Below are 21,260 nucleotides of genomic sequence, written 5' to 3' on the forward strand. Positions count from 1 at the left end.
CCTTGTGGTAATGATAACATTGATAACTTTTATTTTACAGTTACATTAAATGTTAAGTTATTTGGAAACTAACTTTCTTAAACTTTCAATAACACCCATCATCTAACTTACATAAAGGATAGGTTACCTCTAAAACATCCATTTTACATCTAAAACAAATTAGGATATACGTACAGACAGATCTGGCAGATATATTTGTCCCTACAGCATACCTTATTTGTATTTCTTACTAGACTAAGCTTTGGTTCCTTTGGGTTAAAAATATTAACAGGAAATTTATTTTTCAACGCGTTCAATCCAGTTGGTACAACTTCATAAAAAAATTAAATAATTAACATTTAAAAATCACAGACTCAAATCCGTTCTCGAAGTAGCAAACCGCTTCGATAAAAACGTGCGTTCACAATTACGTCGCCATCGATTTGACAACTAGATGAACACGCTCGGTTCCACTTTGAAATTGACGGATCCATGTGGGTGGTCTCGGACGTGCGTGTAATTTTTTTGCTTTGTTTTTAATTTGTTTTTTTTTTTTCGTTAGAAGCGATGACTAACAGGCATCAATAACTAGCCACCGGTGGAGTGTGAAAATCGTTTGTGACGACTTTATGCAGTCATTTATAATCTGATGCGATTAGATAACAATAATTTGGGTTACAACTGAATGTTGCCATAATGCCAATTATTTTTCAAGAGTTTTATGTATTGGAATATCATGGATATTTTTAACGTCCTAACTTTCTTTGCTTCCTAGGTCTAAGCTATGGATTGTGACACAAATTTGTACAAGATACCAATAAGACTCGACCCAGGCTCATGGTGCCAATTAAAAGTAAAATAAGCGCAAAATGGCCGCTCAAAATGCAAATTCCCGCTCAAAAAACTGTCAAAGTGACGTTAGCCGAGTGAAGTGAGTGTCCGAAATGTACGTTCGCTGCACAGCATGGTGACACTGATGCCGTGTAGCTACCTCGGCGGCGGGTCCCCGCGCTGCAGTTTGGAGCATACGGAGCCTAAGGTCAGCATCCACGGGTCCTAATCTCAAACGCACATCCTAAAGAACGAGCCTCTAACGAGTAGTTCTGGATTTGTCATCTAAAGTTGGTCGAGCAGATCTTGTCAGTAGAAAAAGGCGGCAAATTTGAAATATGTAGGCGCAACGGGATATCGTCTCATAGAAAATTTGAATTTCGCGCCTTTTTCTACTGACAAGATTTGCTTGACCATCTATAATTTACACAGTTTGACAAAAACAGAACTTCTGCTTTAATACTGGCCGTTAATAAAAGTAAAACTTTCCGAACGCGTCTATTTCGGATTACGAATACGAATCGGCGCTTTCGGAAAGTGTGAAGTATATTTGCACAGTAAAAAGCACATAGTTAGCACCCTTTGCACTTTAAAGCATGGCACCTTTGGCAGCTACGTTAATTGCACCCATTTCGCTTGCATGGCCCGTTGAGCTTTTAAAAATGTGTTTACATCGATGAAGAATGCGAATGATCCTATTAAACGCCACGCGATCCGATGATTAAAGCCTTATCTCTAGCTGTTCGGGTGTCCGTAACTAACACCGAATTTTATTGTCTGTACTCGGACCAGCTCCATAGTGTTTATGTTTTCCCAGTGGACCGGCGTCAGATCTCATGTTACCATTCATACGTTATTCTTTAGGGACTATTAAAAAGTCGTTATAAGACTGTGGTGTCGCTAGTTACCTACGGGACAGAGTATCGTTAGCACTTGACACCAGGCGATTATAAGCGCGAGGAGTTGTCTTTCAGCCATGAAGACTGAATCACAATGGTTATCTGACATAGGAATGCGTTATTGGCTTTGTATGTGTCCAACTTGGCTATTATTTTTGCTCATCGTTATGTCACTTTTGATTTCAATTTTAAGAGACAGGCAAATTTAATATGGCCATGTGTGGTTCTGCATGCGGCATTTTTACTTGATAGCGTTACGTAGAATATAAACAATATACTCATTATAATTCTATCAACAATCACAGAATTATAATTAGCTATGTTTTATAGAGCACCGTATCCACATGGGTGGCCGTAGGTGTGTATTTGATAAACTTCGGCGACGTTAGCATTTTTTAAGCGCGGCAGCATATTTTAAGCTGTGTCAGTATTATCAGAAGCCTTAACTAAAGTCAATAAAGAACATCACAACCATAGTCTAATAAAACATGGTCTTCTCTTCCCAGAGTGACACAAGCCTACGTCACAATAACATGGCCGCTATATATAGCGCTATCGCATATTATAATATAGCGCTGTCGCATGATGACGTAGGCTTGTGTCAGTCAGGTGACCTAGAAAAGACGGGAAGAGAGTACCAGGCGGAGTATATTATTATACCATGATCACAACTGATTTGTAAAACCTTTTAATGTTTAATAAAGTAGAATTAAACGAAAACATAGAACCACCCACAATTTACAGCAATAAAAACAAATTCGATCAAGTTGATAGTCCAAGAGTCCGACGCTGTGCGATTTATAGGACAAGGGAGATGTCTCTCTTGATACTCCATAAATATAAGTATGTTGGCCCATTACTTTCCAAAACAACACTAGTGACCAAAACAGTACAGACAAAAACAAACTTTAAAGCGTACAAATTAAAGATTTTATTTGATTAAATTGTGATACCTAAGGATATACTTTAACAATAAGAAAGACGATGGATGTTGCCATCTACTGGAAAAGGATAGATATTTGAGATATATAAGTAGGATCCTAATTCTGGAAATATTTTTGTGTATATCGAAGTATTATATCAGTTCTATCATATTTATAGACGCAAATGTTTGCTACAGGCAATGAGAAACAGAAGTAGACAAATTGGAAGACCAAATTTTAAAACCACAAAAAATTTCATGAGAACTGAATAAAAAAACGACATGAAGCTAAAAAGGAAAACAAAAGAACACTTAAAACTCCCAAAACAAATGAAGGCAACCTAAAACAAATCGCGAGCGCCACTAAAATAAATCACTATTAAAATTGACATTTCACGCGATGACTCAAAAAACGTACGCATCGAATTAATATCGAAGCAATATCTCTCAAATTATCAACGATAACCGAGTGACAATAAATAAATATGGCGGGCGGTAAATTTGTAAATTTATTTCGAGTCGCAGGAGCGGGCACGAGGAGTCCCGTCGTAAATATAAACTCAGATAAAACAATAAACGAATTACGTATAAATAATGGAGCGTTTTGTCGAGCTGTTTGATTAGGATACAGGCTGTAGACGTTTCTTTACCTTTATGTTGCTAAAGATTTTTACAAAAAATATAGACATGTAAGTACCTACGTCAATCTTTAGTAATTTTCGCATTAGAGAAATGGCAATTACGTGCAATATATTCTCTGAAAAACTACTCCAAACAAATGAGAGATAATTAACGGCGTTCGTTTAGTCATAAATATCCCAGAAATTAAACATGAATCCCTCATTTCCGTAAAGAATGCAAAAGGTCTCGTACAGAAATACCATTCTAAATTTAATGACCCCATCCACCCAGATTTATAATATTAACATCGGGACAAAACACGACATTAACCAAAAAGAACACAAGAACAATTATAGTGACAAATGTAAGGAACAACCTGTGTAACCGAAGCGCAGGCGCGTTGTCGCGCGTAAAACGAATAAATTAGCGGCTATCGCGGGATCGGCCTCACACCTCGATGGGAACTCGCCAGTGATTTACGCCCTTTCTCACAGGGACATCTTGGGACGTATGCGGCCCTGGTACTCCGAGGTACTAGATGGCTAGGGGGAAGCACGATTTGATCACTTTTTATCGCTTGAGAGGATCTCTAACCTGAAAAATATGACCTCAAATTTGAGGGGGTTTTTCAAGACATAATCTGTCTATCTCTACTAGGCTGTGGCCTAGCACAGATTATACATATAATAGTTGACTAGGACATGGGTTGGGAAACTGTAAAAGTAGAGTCAAGAAAGAAAAAATCGGAAAAAGAATTTCAAATATCTAAGTATTGCTTTTGAGGGAAACATTGAAAGTAGAAATAAAACTAAAAGAGCATTTGCCGATATCTGACGGCGGCGGCGATCAATCGCGAAAATATTTCGAGGTTTAATGCGAGGTTTATTTATACCCTTTGTGTTATGAAACACAGAACCTTACAATCAATTAAATCAAGGTACTAACGTCCAGATATCTAATTTTACAGTACCATAAACTGTCTCCCAACTAGATTATTAGTTAGTTTTAATGGAGACACGGTGGCGCCGCGCGTAAATAAATCCGGCTCGATTTTATTAATGTTGTTACGCCTATCTCGATCTCACCGACATTTAGGACTTTTATTATTTATAACTTGAATGTTATCTCGATCTCCGTTACCGAACTCGGGATTGTTAACCGTTATCTAAATATTACACCTACCTTACCTCCTCATCTGTGAAGTTAGGGAAATATTTTATTGAGTAGATCCATGATATTCTTGGTGTTTTATAAGTTAAATTACGGAAAATTTCTGGGTCAGGATGGAATAAGAAAAAGAGAAATATAAATAGATACAATAGAAATGACAATAACTCTGAAATCTTGTGGTTAAAATGTGCGCGTTTGGTGCGGTTGGTGTTATCACTAACAAAATTTTGATACATACATATTTATAAGAAGTATAAATAAACTTAATCTATAAATAACATAACTTAAAGCGTATCAAAAGGCGAAGACAAACGACTTATTTTCGACTCATTAGCGTAACATTCCTGCCTATTACCAATATATTTTATACGCTTCGAATTAAGTCGTCAAGAAGTGGAATGAATCAGATTAATCCGTGATTAATAATGGTGTTCCAAACTTTGCTCCGGTTAATATATGTAATGCTAAAGGAGCCCACTGATTACCAGTCCGCCGGACGGACAAAATTTGACAGCTTCGAACTGGTAATCTGTGGGCCCCTTAAGATTCTGATTATAGGAAAATTTATGGAGAAGGCATATTAAAGAAAATTTGAATATTAAATATGAATTTCACCAGGTTAAGAAAGAGTTTGAAAAAAAAATCCGATATTAAATCACATTACACCGTGTTTTTGTTTGTTTCTGTTAATTTCAAGGGTGGATTCCTGAGCTTAAATCAAGTAACTTTCCCAAAGACACCGATATTCTAATTTACTCCATTTCGGAGATAATCAATAATGTATTGTTTTCCTATAAGGCCTCTACAAGCGTGTACACTTGCTTAAGGACCGGTTTACATATATATTAGTGTTTAGTATGAGTTCGTACATTTACGGTCGATCGATGTTCGAAATGACATTGATATGTCACAGATTTCAATTGTTTGGTTGAGTCAAATGTAATGCCCGTGTTACAACAACGCTATATGCTACATTTAACTACTTTTTAAACTTAATTTTATTCATTATAAAAAAACAAAGAAACATTTTTTTTTGCAAATTAACTATGCCATTTAGTTCTCTTATACGCACTTAACCATACCCCGAAGTTAACGGAAATAAAAAAAACACGGTGTATAACTATAATACACACATATCTTACTGGTTAAAACATTAAGCGCAAAGACAAATCAGAAACTCAGATATTAATCTAGACATGAGCAGTACGTAAATAGTGGTGACAATACAAGGCGACCACAATGTGGTTCCTAGAAGGCCGCAAGATGTTTGGGTAAAAAATGTCGCTCGCTGCACACGCTCGCCGATGATTATGATTCAATGCCTGATAAAATATAGATTAGTGTGCTTGTTCGGTTCACTCGTTATTAATGTGCTTACTGTAGTGTTTATATAATCTTATGTTTTAGTTTCGACTCTCCCATTGTTAAGGGGCCCACTGATTAACAGTCCGCCGGACGGTATCGGCCTGTCAGTTAGAACAAAATTTTGACAGTTCCGAACAACTGACAGGCCGATACCGTCCGGCGGACTGTTAATCAGTGGGCCCCTTTAACCGTTTCGAAAGAACTAAATACAATGCGGCAGTAGGTTTTTTTTTCCATGATTTTTAAGGAATTTCATGTCCAAATATTATGGGCCCGAATCGGGATCCATGGAAATCGGTAGGTAGTCATAAAAATAGTCACCTGGCGCGTGCAACGGGCTTTATGACGCGTATTTGTTTATAAAAATGTCATAAATTCCCTCGAATCTTTTTATAAGAATTGAATTTCCATAGATTAGACAGATACTAGGAAATTACATAAAATAGGTTTAATATACGTATAATATTGTTTTATCATTTTGCAATCAGAAAATCGTATAACCACCCGAAGTTTTTTTTTTAATTTCTTTCTGTTTCTTTTTTTGTACAAATATTCACCTCGATAATATTTAAATGAAGTCTGTTGTATATTTAAATGTGTTATTATTTCTTTTTTTATTGAGGTGTCTACAGAGACAGGCTTATAGGCTTCAAACAATATTATGATCAAATGATCCGCCTACGACGCACAATAGCAAGCAAATAATCGCATCGAATTGTTTCTGCTAGTTCTCTGACAATAGCTTACATATCGCCCACGACGTAATGGATAACAGATATTAGCCGACAAATTGCTCTCACGTGTTCATGTCGCCCTGGTGGATTATTTACTTGTAACAATACTGATTTTACTTTCACTACAGTGTGAATTCCTTGTAATCTACAAGACAACAAGCAATGCACGGTGTCAGTCGCTTTTATTATTACAAGCTTTTATTTACTTTCACCTGACCGTTGTCTGTCTGTCTGTAATCATATCTTGCAAGTTAAATTTGATCCAATTCCCGGTTTCCGATTGAGCTGAAATTTTGCATGCATGTATAAATAGGATGACAATGCAATCCCACCAAAAACATTCTGTAAAAAACTAGCCAAGTCTCGATGGAGCTGCTCGTTTATCTCTAAAAAGTAATGAAATCTAGACAAAGTCGTGCCAAGTCTAAGGTTCCTTACTGCGATTTCTTTATTATTATAGTTAATGTTGTGTGACTTGGCCGTTGAAGGGCACAAAACCAGGTGCTCCATGACACCATTGCACCAATCTGTCGCCAGAACCGCTACCCATTGATGATGGAAAATTGCCACTTGGAAAACGTTGATTCAATAACCAGTCAATTGTAGGCTTGATAAAGCTGCGTATTTCAATAATACTTATGTATGGGCGAGCCTGAAACAAACACTTCTTTTTGGTGCAATGGCAGATTGGTGCAATAATGTCTTGGAGCACCTGGTTTTGTACCCTTGTGTACCCTTCAACGGCCAAGTCACACAACATTAACTATAATAATAAAGAAATCGCAGTAAGGAACCTTAGACTTGGCACGACTTTGTCTAGATTTCATTACTTTTTAGAGATAAACAAGCAGCTCCATCGAGACTTGGCTAGTTTTTTACAGAATGTTTTTGGTGGGATTTCACTTCTTTTTGTAGAAACGTGGGCATATTGATTTATTTTATTCAGTCCTTCTTTTCGGGTACTCATACCCATACTATGTATACACATATCATAACTAAACATATCTTCATTCATACTCACATCGTACATCGTAGTGTACCTTTACTTTACCTACTATTTGTAGGAACTGCAACAGTAACTTTGTAATATCATATATTTATATGGGATTACAAACTTACTTATGCAGTTCTTAGATCTTTAAAACGTGACTGATATTGCAATATTTTTAGGTTTTCCCTTTATGTGGCCATTAAACCCTAACTCTGTACCAAATTTCAGCTCTCTGAGTTTATGGGAAGTACTAGTTCTATTCTGATGATCATGAGTGAGTTTCATAAATGCGAAACTTTGCTTTCGCTTAACTTCGGAACTAAATGACCTACAGACTTGAAATTTTGGATTTTAAGGATGTGATTATAGCTTACTGGATGACCAAAATTTCTGCGTTCTGGTCTTATTCAGAGGTTCTCAAATAGGGGCCTGAAAATGCGGCGAAATGGTTCCAGTAAAGGATGGTACGGCAGTGTTTGCTTCGCGCTCGACTTGGCGGGGGCACTGCCGTGCCCCCCGATATTATGGTACCATCGATCTGATGATGGAGACAGGAGGTGGCCATAGGAATTCTGTGATGAAACAGCGCAACCTAATTGTGTTAGAGGTTTTTAGAATTGTCTCGATGAGTATTAGTTGTCTGTCGTAAGAAAAGTACAGTCAGCGATAAAAGCTTGTACCAAAAATGATTTTTTTGCCAAAAACTTATGTACAAATGTATACCTATGTATGTCCTATGAATAGGTACTTTAAGAGAATAAGGAGCTCATGAAGATAATTTTGAACACCTCGCCCGCTTAGCAACTTCTGCTGCTGACTGTACGGGTAGTTCGCTTGATAATGACATTCTGAAGAGTATGATTCTGATGAAGCTAGTTACTGGACTTATTTGGTCTATTACTACGTTAAGGTAAATTCATACGAGCTGGCGCGAGATTTGTACTGAACTATCAACGTTTTCATAGATAATCAATTAATCAGCTCCAGCTTTCATGAAACGACCTATACAGAGTATAAAGTCACATATCACACGAATGACACGAGTTGATAATTTTATCAATGGAGTAGAAGTGCACGTTAAATCTCTCTCTCGTAATCACACAGGTACCGAAAGGACTGCTGTCCATTACCTATCACAAATATTTAATTCGTCTGCAATAGTTAGATACATTGGCTACCTACCAGCAGTTCCATTTTTTTTTAAGTTAAAAACATCAAATTTTAAAACGAAACACTTATTTGTTGCAGGCAAAGCGACCTAGGTCCGACAACAACACCGATGTATCTGATAGGTAAGTGTCTATTTTATGAAGTGGCTTTTCCAAATGTTACCATTTAATTTCCTATGTTAAGGTAATACATTTATCCGGTGGAACAGAACGGGGAACTTTTATGCAAACGAGGAATTATTTAGGTTACGTACTTTATTTTTCACTTCATAATCACGTTAATATTTCTTACCGTTTGTGAGATACAGTTTGTTAAACATTACCTAGTGCCAAAATCTGTATATTTCAACCCTAGCAAAAAAAATCATATTAATGACTTGACAATAATGTGTAAAATTAAAATGTAAATAACTTTGAAGGGTTGTCGCTGATATATTAAAAATATTTGATTTTAATGATTTTGTTCTACTTTTTAATCCAGCTTTACAATTGGCTACTTTCCTACTAGTCAAATCAGCTTCTTTTTTAGAACTGTCAAAACGATTTGCTAATATGGAATTTATATGAAAACTTGTGTACTCAATGAGGAGACGTCACAGTCAACTCACTTACTTTTTATACTTCCATCCGGTTTATTAAATATAAATTATGTTTAAAAATAACTGCTATCTATGTTTTTCTAATAATTATCTGGTGCTTTATTTCATACACGGTGTGAAATAATTAATTTTAAGTATAGTAAAGTACCCGATTATAATAAATCGATTGTAGATCACTTGACACTATCCTTTCAGCTGTTTATAGAAATGTTCTACCCTGTATAATATATGATTCATGATGAAATAGATTAACTCAATTAAAATAAAGGTATTTTAATAGTGTCCCAATCTAATCTCTTCAATCTGTTCTCCAAAATAAATATTTAACGCCGTTTCCACCTTTCCGAGTTCGAATCGAAAGTTTACCAAAATAGTCCTTCAACGTACACAGGACAAAAGGCCTAATCCCGGTGTAATCCCTATATTGTTAATACACAACTGCCGTGAAATGCCACGCGAAACGGATTTGAAATAACTACAATTAAAAGTTCAAGCAATTTTTCACCTTAATCCTATGAGATCAAGGAAGCATGTTGAATGATTTTTCAAATGTAGTTACTGCGTTTATGCGAAGCGTGACAGATATGCTCTTAATACGAGGGCCAAGGGATGTTATCACCAGGATCAAAGGAAGCAGCACAATAGCGCTCGTGTTACAATTTACAATGAGGATGCGTTAGTTTTTTGCCATTTGCCACTTTTCAAAATGGACTTGAAGTGTAGTCAAGAGGTTATTGACTATAGTAAATTACATTGAAAATACAGGGTGATTCAAGAGACGTGAGCAGGACTAATCTTGCACACTCAGTAACTGATAATTGATCGATCACCGTCGTATGTAGGTGAAACAACGACACTTTTTCCTATTTTTTAACTTTTTGGTGAGGGCAAATTGAACTCTCTACAATCATGGTTACCCTACAAGACCTAATTAATAAACATAAAACCTCTTTAACCGTAATGACAGCATTTTGATTACGAAGAAAATAAACTGTCAAACTTGAGTGAGATACGAGTTTTCAAAAGTAACCAGGTAGTGACGACAGTGATGACATTCAATTTGACACAGAATATCGGTAGTTTAGTATTCTATTGTGGAATATAATGTCGAAAATAAATTTATTATTATTTTTTTCAACACGAGTAGAAAATTAACGTTAATCTCACTAATACTGATACGAAACAGTTGCTTATAATTTACAAAATGCGCAGTGTTAGTCCTGCTCATGTCTCCTGAATCACCCTGTATATTGCAACCTACTGTAGGTTGGGAAAGATGGGACCATAAGAAACTAAGCGATTCACCTGCGAATAAACTAGAGTCCGTCTAAGCTAACTGTGCACCGAGTTAAACAGTACAAAGTGAGGGAATGTCAACTACAACAAACTATATATTTTTATAGAGATTTGACATTAATGATGACATTACCATACTTTGTCATTGCAAATTCCATGTAGAATTGTCTTGGTCTGACTCTACCTGATAAACCTATATAATACCTAATCAATCATTACCTATCTTTTATCTATAAAAGGTAGAGAGGGAACTTTGTATATTAGAATCCTCCAAAAAGTAAATTCCGATTTAAAGCACGAAAAAAGGATTTCAAATAGCCGGTTCAAGGAGTATTTGTGGCCCTGTAAATAATTGGTCAAAACATGTAAGTATGCAAAATTCGAATTTAGTCATATATATGATAGTACAAAATCTTAAAATATTAAACTCCCGTTAAACCAACTTACAGCAAAAATACAACGTCAACGAATGTTTTCATTAATTACAACCAATGATTAACACTCTCAGCGGTTTTTTAACTACTAAAGCGTTTTTTAAGTACTAAAAATAAATCGCTCAAAACGTGTAACCATAAGTGCCACCCGACACTGTGTTCCTGCCAAAACGCGTCGGGATGGAACCGTCAAAATGTTTGATTTATTTCAAAACAACTATTTATACATTTTCAGTTTCAAAAACACGATTAACCTAACTAATAAGAGTCAGGAATGTGTCACTTACGACCGCCATAGATCAAGGTTTTTGTCGAAAAGGTGTCGTTGTAGTTATGGTAAAAATGTTTGATATGCTCACAAGATATATGCAACATATTTTGGTTAATTTGTTTATGAATGCTTGTGCCTTTTTAAGAGTCTTCTAAAAACAGGAGATGCTTAAAAATTTTAAAAGACGAATTAGAACATTCTTTATTTCAAAGCATTGCCTGAATATGCTTATGAAAATATTATTAAAAACATCTTGTAATAGTTTATTTTCCTATTTCCTTCATTATCACTTCAAGAATTTAAAAACCAATATATACCGTCGTCTCCCCATTAGTCATAAAATAACTTTTAAAGTGACATTCCATTTCCAACTACAGCTGCAATACTGTTCATTTTACTATGGAAATTGACAATGACAGCGACGCGTTTCCATAGTAAAATGAACAGTATTGCAGCTGCAGTTGGAAATGGAATGTCACTCTTATAAGATTCTGTTAACTGATTTAGTTATCGAACTCTCATTAATACATAATTGCTAACTTCGGTTATTCTGATCGGATCGACAGCCCTTCAAACATAAATAGAGAAAACGTCCTATGTCAATGTCTAAAAGTTATTTAATCCTTGCACACCGATATTATATCACCTGTCCTCGCATCCGGAAATTCCTGACCCTCGGGTCAATACAAACACAAGCCTCATATGTACCTCCTCCTCCTCCTCCTCCTCTAAGTACCTAAACAATTTCACGTAATTATGTGGACTGTTACAGAACATATTATGTTTGAGATTTGATTTTTAATTACAAGCTTTTATTTACTTTCACCTGACCGTTGTCTGTCAGTCTGTAATCAAATCTTGCAAGTTAAATTTGATCCACTTCCCGGTTTCCGATTGAGCTGAAATTTTGCATAAATACGTAAGTCGGGTGACAATGCAATATTATTGTGTCATCGAGCTGATCTGATGATGGAGACCGGAGGTGGCCATAGGAACTCTGTGATAATACAACGAAACCTAATTGTGTTTGGGGTTTTTAGAATTGTCTCGATGAGCATTAGTTGCCTTTGGAAAGAAAAGTACAGTCAGCGATAAAAGCTTGTACCAAAAATGAAATTTTTGCCAAAAACTTATTACATAATAGCCACAAATTCATGAACGAATTTTAGAAAAAAGTCACTTGTGTCTTGTGTGGACAATACAATGTAACACCTACTGTCTCCTCCATTTATTATATTGGTATATTGTTTATGTGCTTCCGATAGGTGACGCGTCATATAATTTATGTATAGTAGGTTTCGATACAATTACTTAAAGTTAACGACTCTGATATACATATAACGATAGGTATCCTGTTTTTGTTATTTGACTTTTATTGTTATTTAGCTTTAGATCTTCTTAACTTTACAATGTCTCCAGGAAAGACGCGAACAAGTTAAGCATAATAATTATAAAGTGTTTATAACCCGAACCCTTTTCGGAATTGGCGACTACTGCTATATTCTTGGCTAACTAATTAATCAAGCTCGAGTACTACAGCTTTATTGACCAAAGCGACCTCTCTGGTCCCGCAGACCACCTTTCAATTTTTTGCAACCCTTCCACATGTCCCCAGGCCGCTGCGGCCCGCCGGCCAATTCGGGAGCGAGCAAAAACTGTAATTAATATAATCTGAGGCGAGCCCTTGACACGTGGGGGCCAAATGGCTTGTAAAAACAGCGGTATTTAGGGTTCCATGCCCTTGAAAAAATTGCTACCGCGGAATGTGGGTTAGGTTAGCTAACACTTTCGTACTTAAAAACTTTTTTTTGATACTTAAGTTTATCGTGAGACATCCACGAGCGATGCTGTTGATGTTAGGACATTTTAAATTAATCTGTTTTATTTGCACAGTAACATATGTATAATCTAAGTACATTTTTTCTTAAACGATTAAATAACAATAGATGAATTATAAGATGGTTTAAAGACTTTGAAGTCAGAGTAAATCTTCCATACTTAATCATATTTTAGGTACTATTGGTGCAGCGCTTGGATTGGACATAAGTTTAATTAAAGTTAATGCCTGTAAGTCTTTAACTGTAAGCCTTTGCCGATTTAGTTGAATTGTAAATGAGTGTTCATAACGAATTAACTACATTGGTATTGGTATAAAGTAGAGCGACCACTCCGAATACGAGGATTTTATGAGGATTTTTCCCGATGATGACAATCGTGCCAAGATTTGCTTCCACTGACTTTCACATCATAGCGTAGCGTAACTAAATCAGACAGTTTTTCTAAAGCATCAGACGCAAGCGTAGCGCTCTAATTGCGCTGTCAATCACGGAACCCAAGCTCCAAGCGTCTGTAAGCGGCCGGGGTGTGCTCAAAGCAGTCATTGTTCCGGCGCTCGCCGCTCAACGCTGGAGCACAATGAACAAACACGTGCTTATGAGCCTCTGTTTGCCTGCTATTATCGACTGTTTATTAAAATATGATAGATTAAAATTGTTTTCACCACACCAGCTCGGAAAGGCTTACTTTGCACTTCGAAAACGAATAGCAAAGTTGCATTTTATCCACATGTGAGGCAAAATAATCAAATGCAAATTTTGAGTTGTTTTCTTATGTTTGCTGGTAGAATTGAGTTTTAAATGATGATTTTGGATAATAAATATGTAATAATATTCATTTGGATTTGATTTGTTTTGATTTTGTTTGATATTTTACATTTAATATTTGCTTCGGGTTGGTGTGGTGAAACATTTTGTGTTTCACTCGGGGGCAAATTTTGTTTAACCCTCGTGCTTTGAAACCCTCGCAACGCTCAAGATTCCATTTTTCGAACCACTCGCTACGCTCGTGGTTCAATTTTGGAATCTTTCGCTTGCTCGGGTATTAATATTAGCACGAGTGGTTAAACAACAACTTTGCCCCCTTGTATAACAAATAACTATTGTTAAGGATCTACATAATATGTAGTGCATAATGTTTTCCATCGTATTTTTTCGGAAAATTTCGTATTTGTCATGCTACTTCAGTCAACCTCAGTACTTCTTGTACTGAGACTGACTGAAATAGAAAAAAACATTAGTACGTTTCCGTGAAAATACGATGGAAAATAATTATTAATAATTATCACCTGTAAATGAGTTTTATTTTATAGATAGTTAATTTTTATTTTTAATATTTGTATCTAATTCTTTGTATATAAATAAACTGTTTTTAAGTCACCTGTAAATCAGAAGAATCAATGTTCTAGTTTAAGTAGATATATGCAACTACAACCCCGCGGTATCTTAGAACATCCTTTATTTGTGTTTACTTGTGTAGGTGTCGCATTTAATAGTATAGGTACTAATGATAATGATTAGTTGTTACTCTGTCCCTGTTGTCGTAACTGATGCAGCCTTGCAACAGCGCGATGCGACGGACGGATAAACGCGTGCATATAAATTTTAGAAAATTCGTTTGAACTTCGAACATACGCAACGCTATACATATAGTGGCACTTGCAATTTGACACTTACCTACTAGCTTACCACCAATATGCAATGCTTCAATTGGACTATCCAAATTCACTTTTGCATTAAATTAAAGCGTCCAGGCAAAAATCGATAAGGATAGGTACCTATCCTTTTACATTTACTAAAAATAGTCACTCTGAAATCTCAGTCCCGTTGACAATGATCAAGGGAACCCCGTTAAACATAAAACTAAAAATGTGACAACTAAATCATCGCACCATATGGAATGCGACATTACATCACTGCGCACAAACTATTAAATCTTTGAAGTCTTTTGTTAGAATGTTAACACCGTTTGTAAACGTTTTACGATTTCTACAAAAAAAAAGTTTAAGTGAAAAGAGCCGAAACATTAAAAAAAAGCTTTCAATTAAAAAGATAGTGACAATAGTGCCAACATTAACGTCCGTGCGTTTGATATCCGATAGTGTTGAACTCTTGAAAGTGGCGGCAAAAAGCAAAGTGACACTTGAATAAAGCGAGAACTTATATAAACAGGAGCTTTTTTTCTCTACAAAGACCAATGGTGTTCACTGTTCAGTTCCCTTATATTTAGGAAATACACATTAATCATATCGACGCCATCAATTGTGCCGAACTTCTTATAAAACAACCACTGTTGCGAACGCAACCTTTATTTGTATAATACAGTAACTAAACGCAGCCGTCGGGCTCGGCTAGTATTTGGAAGCTTTTTCTAAAGCACCAATAGGAGCGCTCCACATATTATGTATCGCGGCCAATTAGAGGCACCCAAATCTAAACCACCATTTTGTACTTTCAAAATTAGCCAAATCACTCTTTCATCAGCCTCCATACAATCACCACCACCACTTTTACATTTAACCGTTTAGTCAAGGAACCCTTGTAAAACCAGTACCTATTGAAATTATAATAGTTTACTTCAAATCGAAGCTTTTTATTTGAGTCGTCGAGATCCTGACCTGCACGGCGGCTACAACCACTAACGTCTCGATTCTAAAAATGTATTAGATCTCTACTAGACCTCAACAAGTTACGATATGGATAATTTAAAGATATTTTTAAGATAGATATGTCAAATTTGACGTTTCCGCGATTCTGGGGGTCCTCTTGAACGATTTCGACAAGTTATGACTTAGATATCCAAGTCACATCTAGTCGATATCTAATGTAAATCTAGTTGATCTCTATATCGTTTCTAGATCTTGTGATTATCTCGTTTCCCGAATACGCGTGTAAAAGCTAAATAAACATTTGATCGAATATAATAAAGTGGGAACTCAATCACACCGATTAAACTGACTCGATTTCAATTGCATCCTTATGTTAGTTGCGGGTTAAGGCTTAATATCAGTTGACATCAAGTTATCTTTTACCTAAAATCGACAGTCAAAATACAAAAAGTTATAAAGCTTAATTATTTTAATGCAATATCCCGCAGAATCTATCCATCAAACATATTTACGTATAAAAAAGAAGAATATTTTTTTCGTAACTAATTAATTTTGTTGTGTGTGTAGTAGTATCTCATAATTGTTTAATTTATAGTAGAAATTAGTAGGTAATTTAATTCAAAAATTATTGATCACGACCTAGTTTGCAAAGCGACAATACGTGTTCTGCCAAATGAATATTACAAATCGATGAATCACACGAACAAATTGCAATGGAATATTCAAATAGAAATTAAAACAGGTGTTTCGCTAAAACGTTGTCATAACCGACCATTAGCATAAATTTGATTGGAATGATTATTGTTTATGCAAACTATGAAGGTGCGGTAAAATTTACATTTTACATTGTTTTTATTAACATAATATGCGACATACGCATGAAATTTTAATTTAGTGTGATGAGCGGTGTGACTAATTTAGTTAAAGGGGCTCATGTGACGTAACGGGCTGTCAGCGGCGACAGATGATTGCGGGGCGCGAACACGACTTGATAACGAAATAAATTAATCGTAACACGTGTAAACTATTTGTTAGATAAACCCACAGCGAGCGATACGGAGGGGCATCTGTTTATTGGACTGTTTATTATAATCATTACGAATAAACATGACATTTTATTGAATTGAGCGCTTAATTGGTGCAATCTGGGCTTATTTTGGTTGTTTAAATACAGACATCAAATCTCCACCGCCATTAGCGTCAGGCGATCATTTTACAGACGCGTTTTACGTCCCTTTTTTGGTTTACACCCGCCTTTTTCCTTCCGAACGCTTTAGAAATTGTTTATAAATGGAAGCGTCTTCGTAAATAGACAGGGATTTTTAAGTGTATTGTTTGCGTCTTAAAAGACGACACTTATCGATTCTCTTCTTACAATGCTTCTATTTTATTTTCAGACTATCGGGCGAAGTCAACCAAAGCCCTTGCGGGTCAGAGTCAACGTCAAACTCGCCGCCATCTTTGCTCCAAGACGCGTCACTGCCGGCGCTCCTAGTGTCCGGGGCGTCCACCATTTTCCAGACCACGACGACGGCCGCCAACTCCGCGCTGAACGTAGCTGTAGATAGCTTATGCTTGCCTGGTAGCTCGGAGGTGGATTGTAGTTTGGCGAACGGATGTGCGACGTCGCTCGGGTTAGCGTTGCCGCTAACGTCAACCGGTGGCCTCTGTACATCTACCTCCTCGCCATCGGCGGTGGCCTGGTTGATGAATGAGGATAGCACGGGTAAGCATAAATATTTATGTTTTAAAAAGCTGCATTGATCCACCCACGCGTTCGCTTCTAAGAGCGAACGTGATCAAATGCAAAATCAAGCATGTTGTTTAAAAATTTACGAGCGCTTGAACAAAACAATCACCTTGTTAAGAAATTAACATGCAGTCCCGCTACGCAGTTGTTTAAGCTTCTATAACTGTTATGTCTTTTGGATTACATTGTAGTAGGTAGACACTCGGAGTCTTTCCTATGTTTAAAATCTGCATCGGCCTTCATTTGCTACAATAAAACTGCACACTAAGCAAAACTGTCTGCTATACGAGTTAGTATTTTTCGTGTTTTAACCGTGGTACCACGGCTTTTGTACCACAGGGGACCACGGGTAATTTTTTTTCCCCGTAGACCCACTGCACCAAAATGGGACTACGGGTAATTGAAAAGAACTGTCTCTTACCCGTGGACCACCGTTGTCATATTTGGAAGGTTATATAGGTAGGTTTAATTATTATACATTCTCTTACATTTAATTATTACAAACGGCGTCGTCATTTTACAAACGTGAAACGTTATGTAAATTGCCGTAAGCAAATTGCAAATTTAGTGTTTCTTCTCCAAAAACATTGTCTTCAAAACGTTAGACGGAGCCCCGCTTCGCGGGCTTTTCGGGCATCTGAAGCTACCTACCTAACGAACCTAACCTACCTACTCGTATCTACCAACCTACGCTTAAATTGAAGTGGGTCTATGGGGAAATAAATTATCTGAGGAATGACCCGTGGGCCCACGGAAAGTTTCGTATTCAAAAAGATAACATAAAACTGGAGCAGTGGGTCTACGGGGAAAAAAAATTACCCGTGGTCCCCTGTGGTACAAAAGCCGTGGTACCACGGTTAAAACACGGTATTTTTCCATTCACGATTTTGAAATAACGTCAAGTCAAAAGACCAGCTTTGCTTCTCTTTGTTTTCCTAAACAACCTGTATACTTACTAAGTGACCATGAGTTTAATGGAATATTTAAATAGTAAATTCTGTATAGGTAGTTATGTTTATGTGTCCCTGGTCAGGCGGTGGCGTCAAGAGCGAGGTGCGCAGCCCCGGGCTGTGCGAGGCGGACGTGGCGCTGTACGGCGAGGCTCTGCCGTACGACCAGTCCACGCTGCCCTACCAATATTACAACAGGTAATCCATGCTACCTTGGTAATTCTGGGTGCGCTGTATTACAGGTGGTACTTACGTCTGAGTCCTTGGTAATTATAAAACTCTGAAAGTGTCTCTGCATCTAGTTTGATACTCGTGTTGTGGTTATCACACTAATCACGGGGATCGCGGCTGTTGGTGAAAAGAAAGAAATTACTTACTCAAATGACCGCGTATGTGTAGTACTTCGGGCTTTTACAGTAACATATGAATATGTTTTTAAAACCCAAGCCAAATAACATTTAATAGATTCTTGTAACTTTCTACAGCCTTATAAAATGAGTTACAGCCTAACAAATAGAAAGTAACGCTAACACATGAAATCCACCGACCACGAAATTTAAGACGAAACAGTTTTCATGATAACTAGGAAAGTAAATATAAATATTCAAGCGGGTGGAAAGGGCTTGAAACGTAATCCGTCGCGAAGTTGGCTTCAGTTTGAGGTTGAACGTTCGGATTTGAGGAAGCCTCAAAACGGCTGACATATTTCACAACATAAACTTTCCATCAATGAGTATGACAATGAAATCGGACGTTCACCTTCCTATTTTTCCCGTAGACGCATTTTTACGTTATATAAATCATAGCATAGTAGAATAGGTTTGTATGAAAATACTGCGCATTATCTTTTTTTATCCTAATGATTTAAAATGAACTGATGAAAATGCAAAAATGGTCTTACCCTTTTCTTCTAATCTTTGAATCTTTCTCCTCACTATGCTGGTATTATTATATATATTCTGGAGTATTCTGGCCACTCCTTTTTTTTAAGGAGATCCTTATTTTCTTTTACTCGTACTGGTTTTGTGTTGAAACTGTCATAATGTGATGTGACATTGACAATTACTTCGCCACTTTTTAGGGTTCCGTACCCAAAGGGTAAAACGGGACCCTATTACTAAGACTTCGCTGTCCGTCTGTCACCGGGCTGTATCTCACGAACCGTGATAGCTAGACAGTTGAAATTTTCACAGATGATGTATTTCTGTTGCCGCTATAACAACAAATACTAAAAACAGAATAAAATAAAGATTTAAATGGGGCTCCCATACAACAAACGTGATTTTTGACCAAAGTTAAGCAACGTCGGGAGTGGTCAGTACTTGGATGGGTGACCGTTTTTTTTTTGCTTTTTTTTTTAATTATGGTACGGAACCCTTCGTGCGCGAGTCCGACTCGCACTTGCCCGATTTTTCAATTTTTTCTACCTCTTGCCGGCCAGGTCCGTCAGGTGATCGGTCAGGTCAGCGGTCAGATTTCTAGTATACGGTCTCTACCTGTGATGAGCTGATGAGCAACATAAGTTTTGTAGATAGGTTCTTTGTTAATAAAATCTCACCCATTTTAATTTTTATTCTTTTAAATGTAACGTTAGGTATTCTTTGTTAACAGTATGCAGCAGTATGGCGGCGGTGGCGCGGCGTCCTCGTACGTCGGTTCTACTCTATACAACCAGCCCTATACCGCGTACCCTCCTGCGCACAACTCTAATAACAGGTATGAATTACTACAGATGCATCTAATTCACTATAATGCCGGCTACATACGTGACGATAAATCGTAGCGATTAAACTGTGCAGTCCGAACTGCGCAGTTTTATCTGCCGTGTGTAAGACAAAATCGTTGTCGATTATCGTAGCGATTTGTCATACACACGGTAGATAAAACTGCGCAGTTCGGACTGCACAGTTTTATCGCTACGATTTATCGTTACGTGTGTAGCCGGGGTAGCCATGATAAGTTTGCAACTTGGCACTCTTGGCAGAGACAGTGTACTCGTACACTATAGCCAATTCATGTGAAATTTGGCGAGCGACTTAGCATGGAATGGATGAACTCTATGGATGTACGACTAAGTTGTACCGTGTATGACAGTGACTGCAGTTAGTGCTGAGTTAACTATTATAAAAATAAGAAGAATCTTTTATTTCTTCACCTCCTATTCTTTTGTTGAACAGGTAAGTTAGATGAAGCCATATAATAGATCCAGTTTATTAACAACGGCGATATAAAATTTGTATTTTCTCTGACTTATCTTGATATTTGAATGGGGCTTCGTTTGTTGCTTTTCAAAGACCGACCACCTAATTTGGATTTATAAAGGTTGTCCCTAGCCATTGAACAAAGCCGAAATGTACATATGCATTAGGATATTTAGAACCAGTATACAAAGTATCATAACAATCGGTGTAGCGGTTACGAAGAAATTAACAAATTACGATATTTTTACTTTGGAGCAACCTGTATGTGTTAGTAGCTCCTGAGGTAGTAAATAGTATGAAACCTTCTATCTTTTCACCTCAGCAGCTCGAACAAGGGTACTTTGCTTCTTAAAAACAGTGAGCAAAGTGCGATTTTGCTCACTGAGTGAGACAAAATGTCATTCAAGTGACCTTTATAGTCGGTAGTAAGTCATATTGTCTAAAATGAGTGAGCAAAATCGCATTTTGCTCACTGAGTGAGACAAAATGTCATTCAAGTGACCTTTATAGTCAAATGTCATTTCAACGTGCGGGGTCTAATACAAGTTCGATATACTTGGGTTCTATTATCTCTGTCCCTCTAGGTAGTATGTTCTCACTGCTTAGGGTGAAAAATTTTGTGTACTACACGAGA

The 21,260-nt window shown here is 36.9% G+C and overlaps 1 protein-coding gene across 1 annotated transcript in view; it reads left to right on the top strand.

The window, feature by feature from the left end:
- Positions 1 to 21,260, top strand: part of LOC134674243 (eyes absent homolog 2) — a 64,338-nt gene that overhangs the window by 20,980 nt on the left and 22,098 nt on the right. Inside the window, exons 2-6 of the mRNA XM_063532307.1 lie at positions 755 to 1,018; positions 8,761 to 8,804; positions 17,123 to 17,451; positions 18,509 to 18,623; positions 20,037 to 20,141. Of these exons, the coding sequence (XP_063388377.1) occupies positions 944 to 1,018; positions 8,761 to 8,804; positions 17,123 to 17,451; positions 18,509 to 18,623; positions 20,037 to 20,141 (668 nt within the window). The 5' untranslated portion in view covers positions 755 to 943. The remainder of the gene's footprint in view (positions 1 to 754; positions 1,019 to 8,760; positions 8,805 to 17,122; positions 17,452 to 18,508; positions 18,624 to 20,036; positions 20,142 to 21,260) is intronic.

The sequence above is a fragment of the Cydia fagiglandana genome, chromosome 19 (assembly GCF_963556715.1).
Source record: "Cydia fagiglandana chromosome 19, ilCydFagi1.1, whole genome shotgun sequence".
Taxonomy (NCBI): Eukaryota; Metazoa; Arthropoda; class Insecta; order Lepidoptera; family Tortricidae; genus Cydia; species Cydia fagiglandana.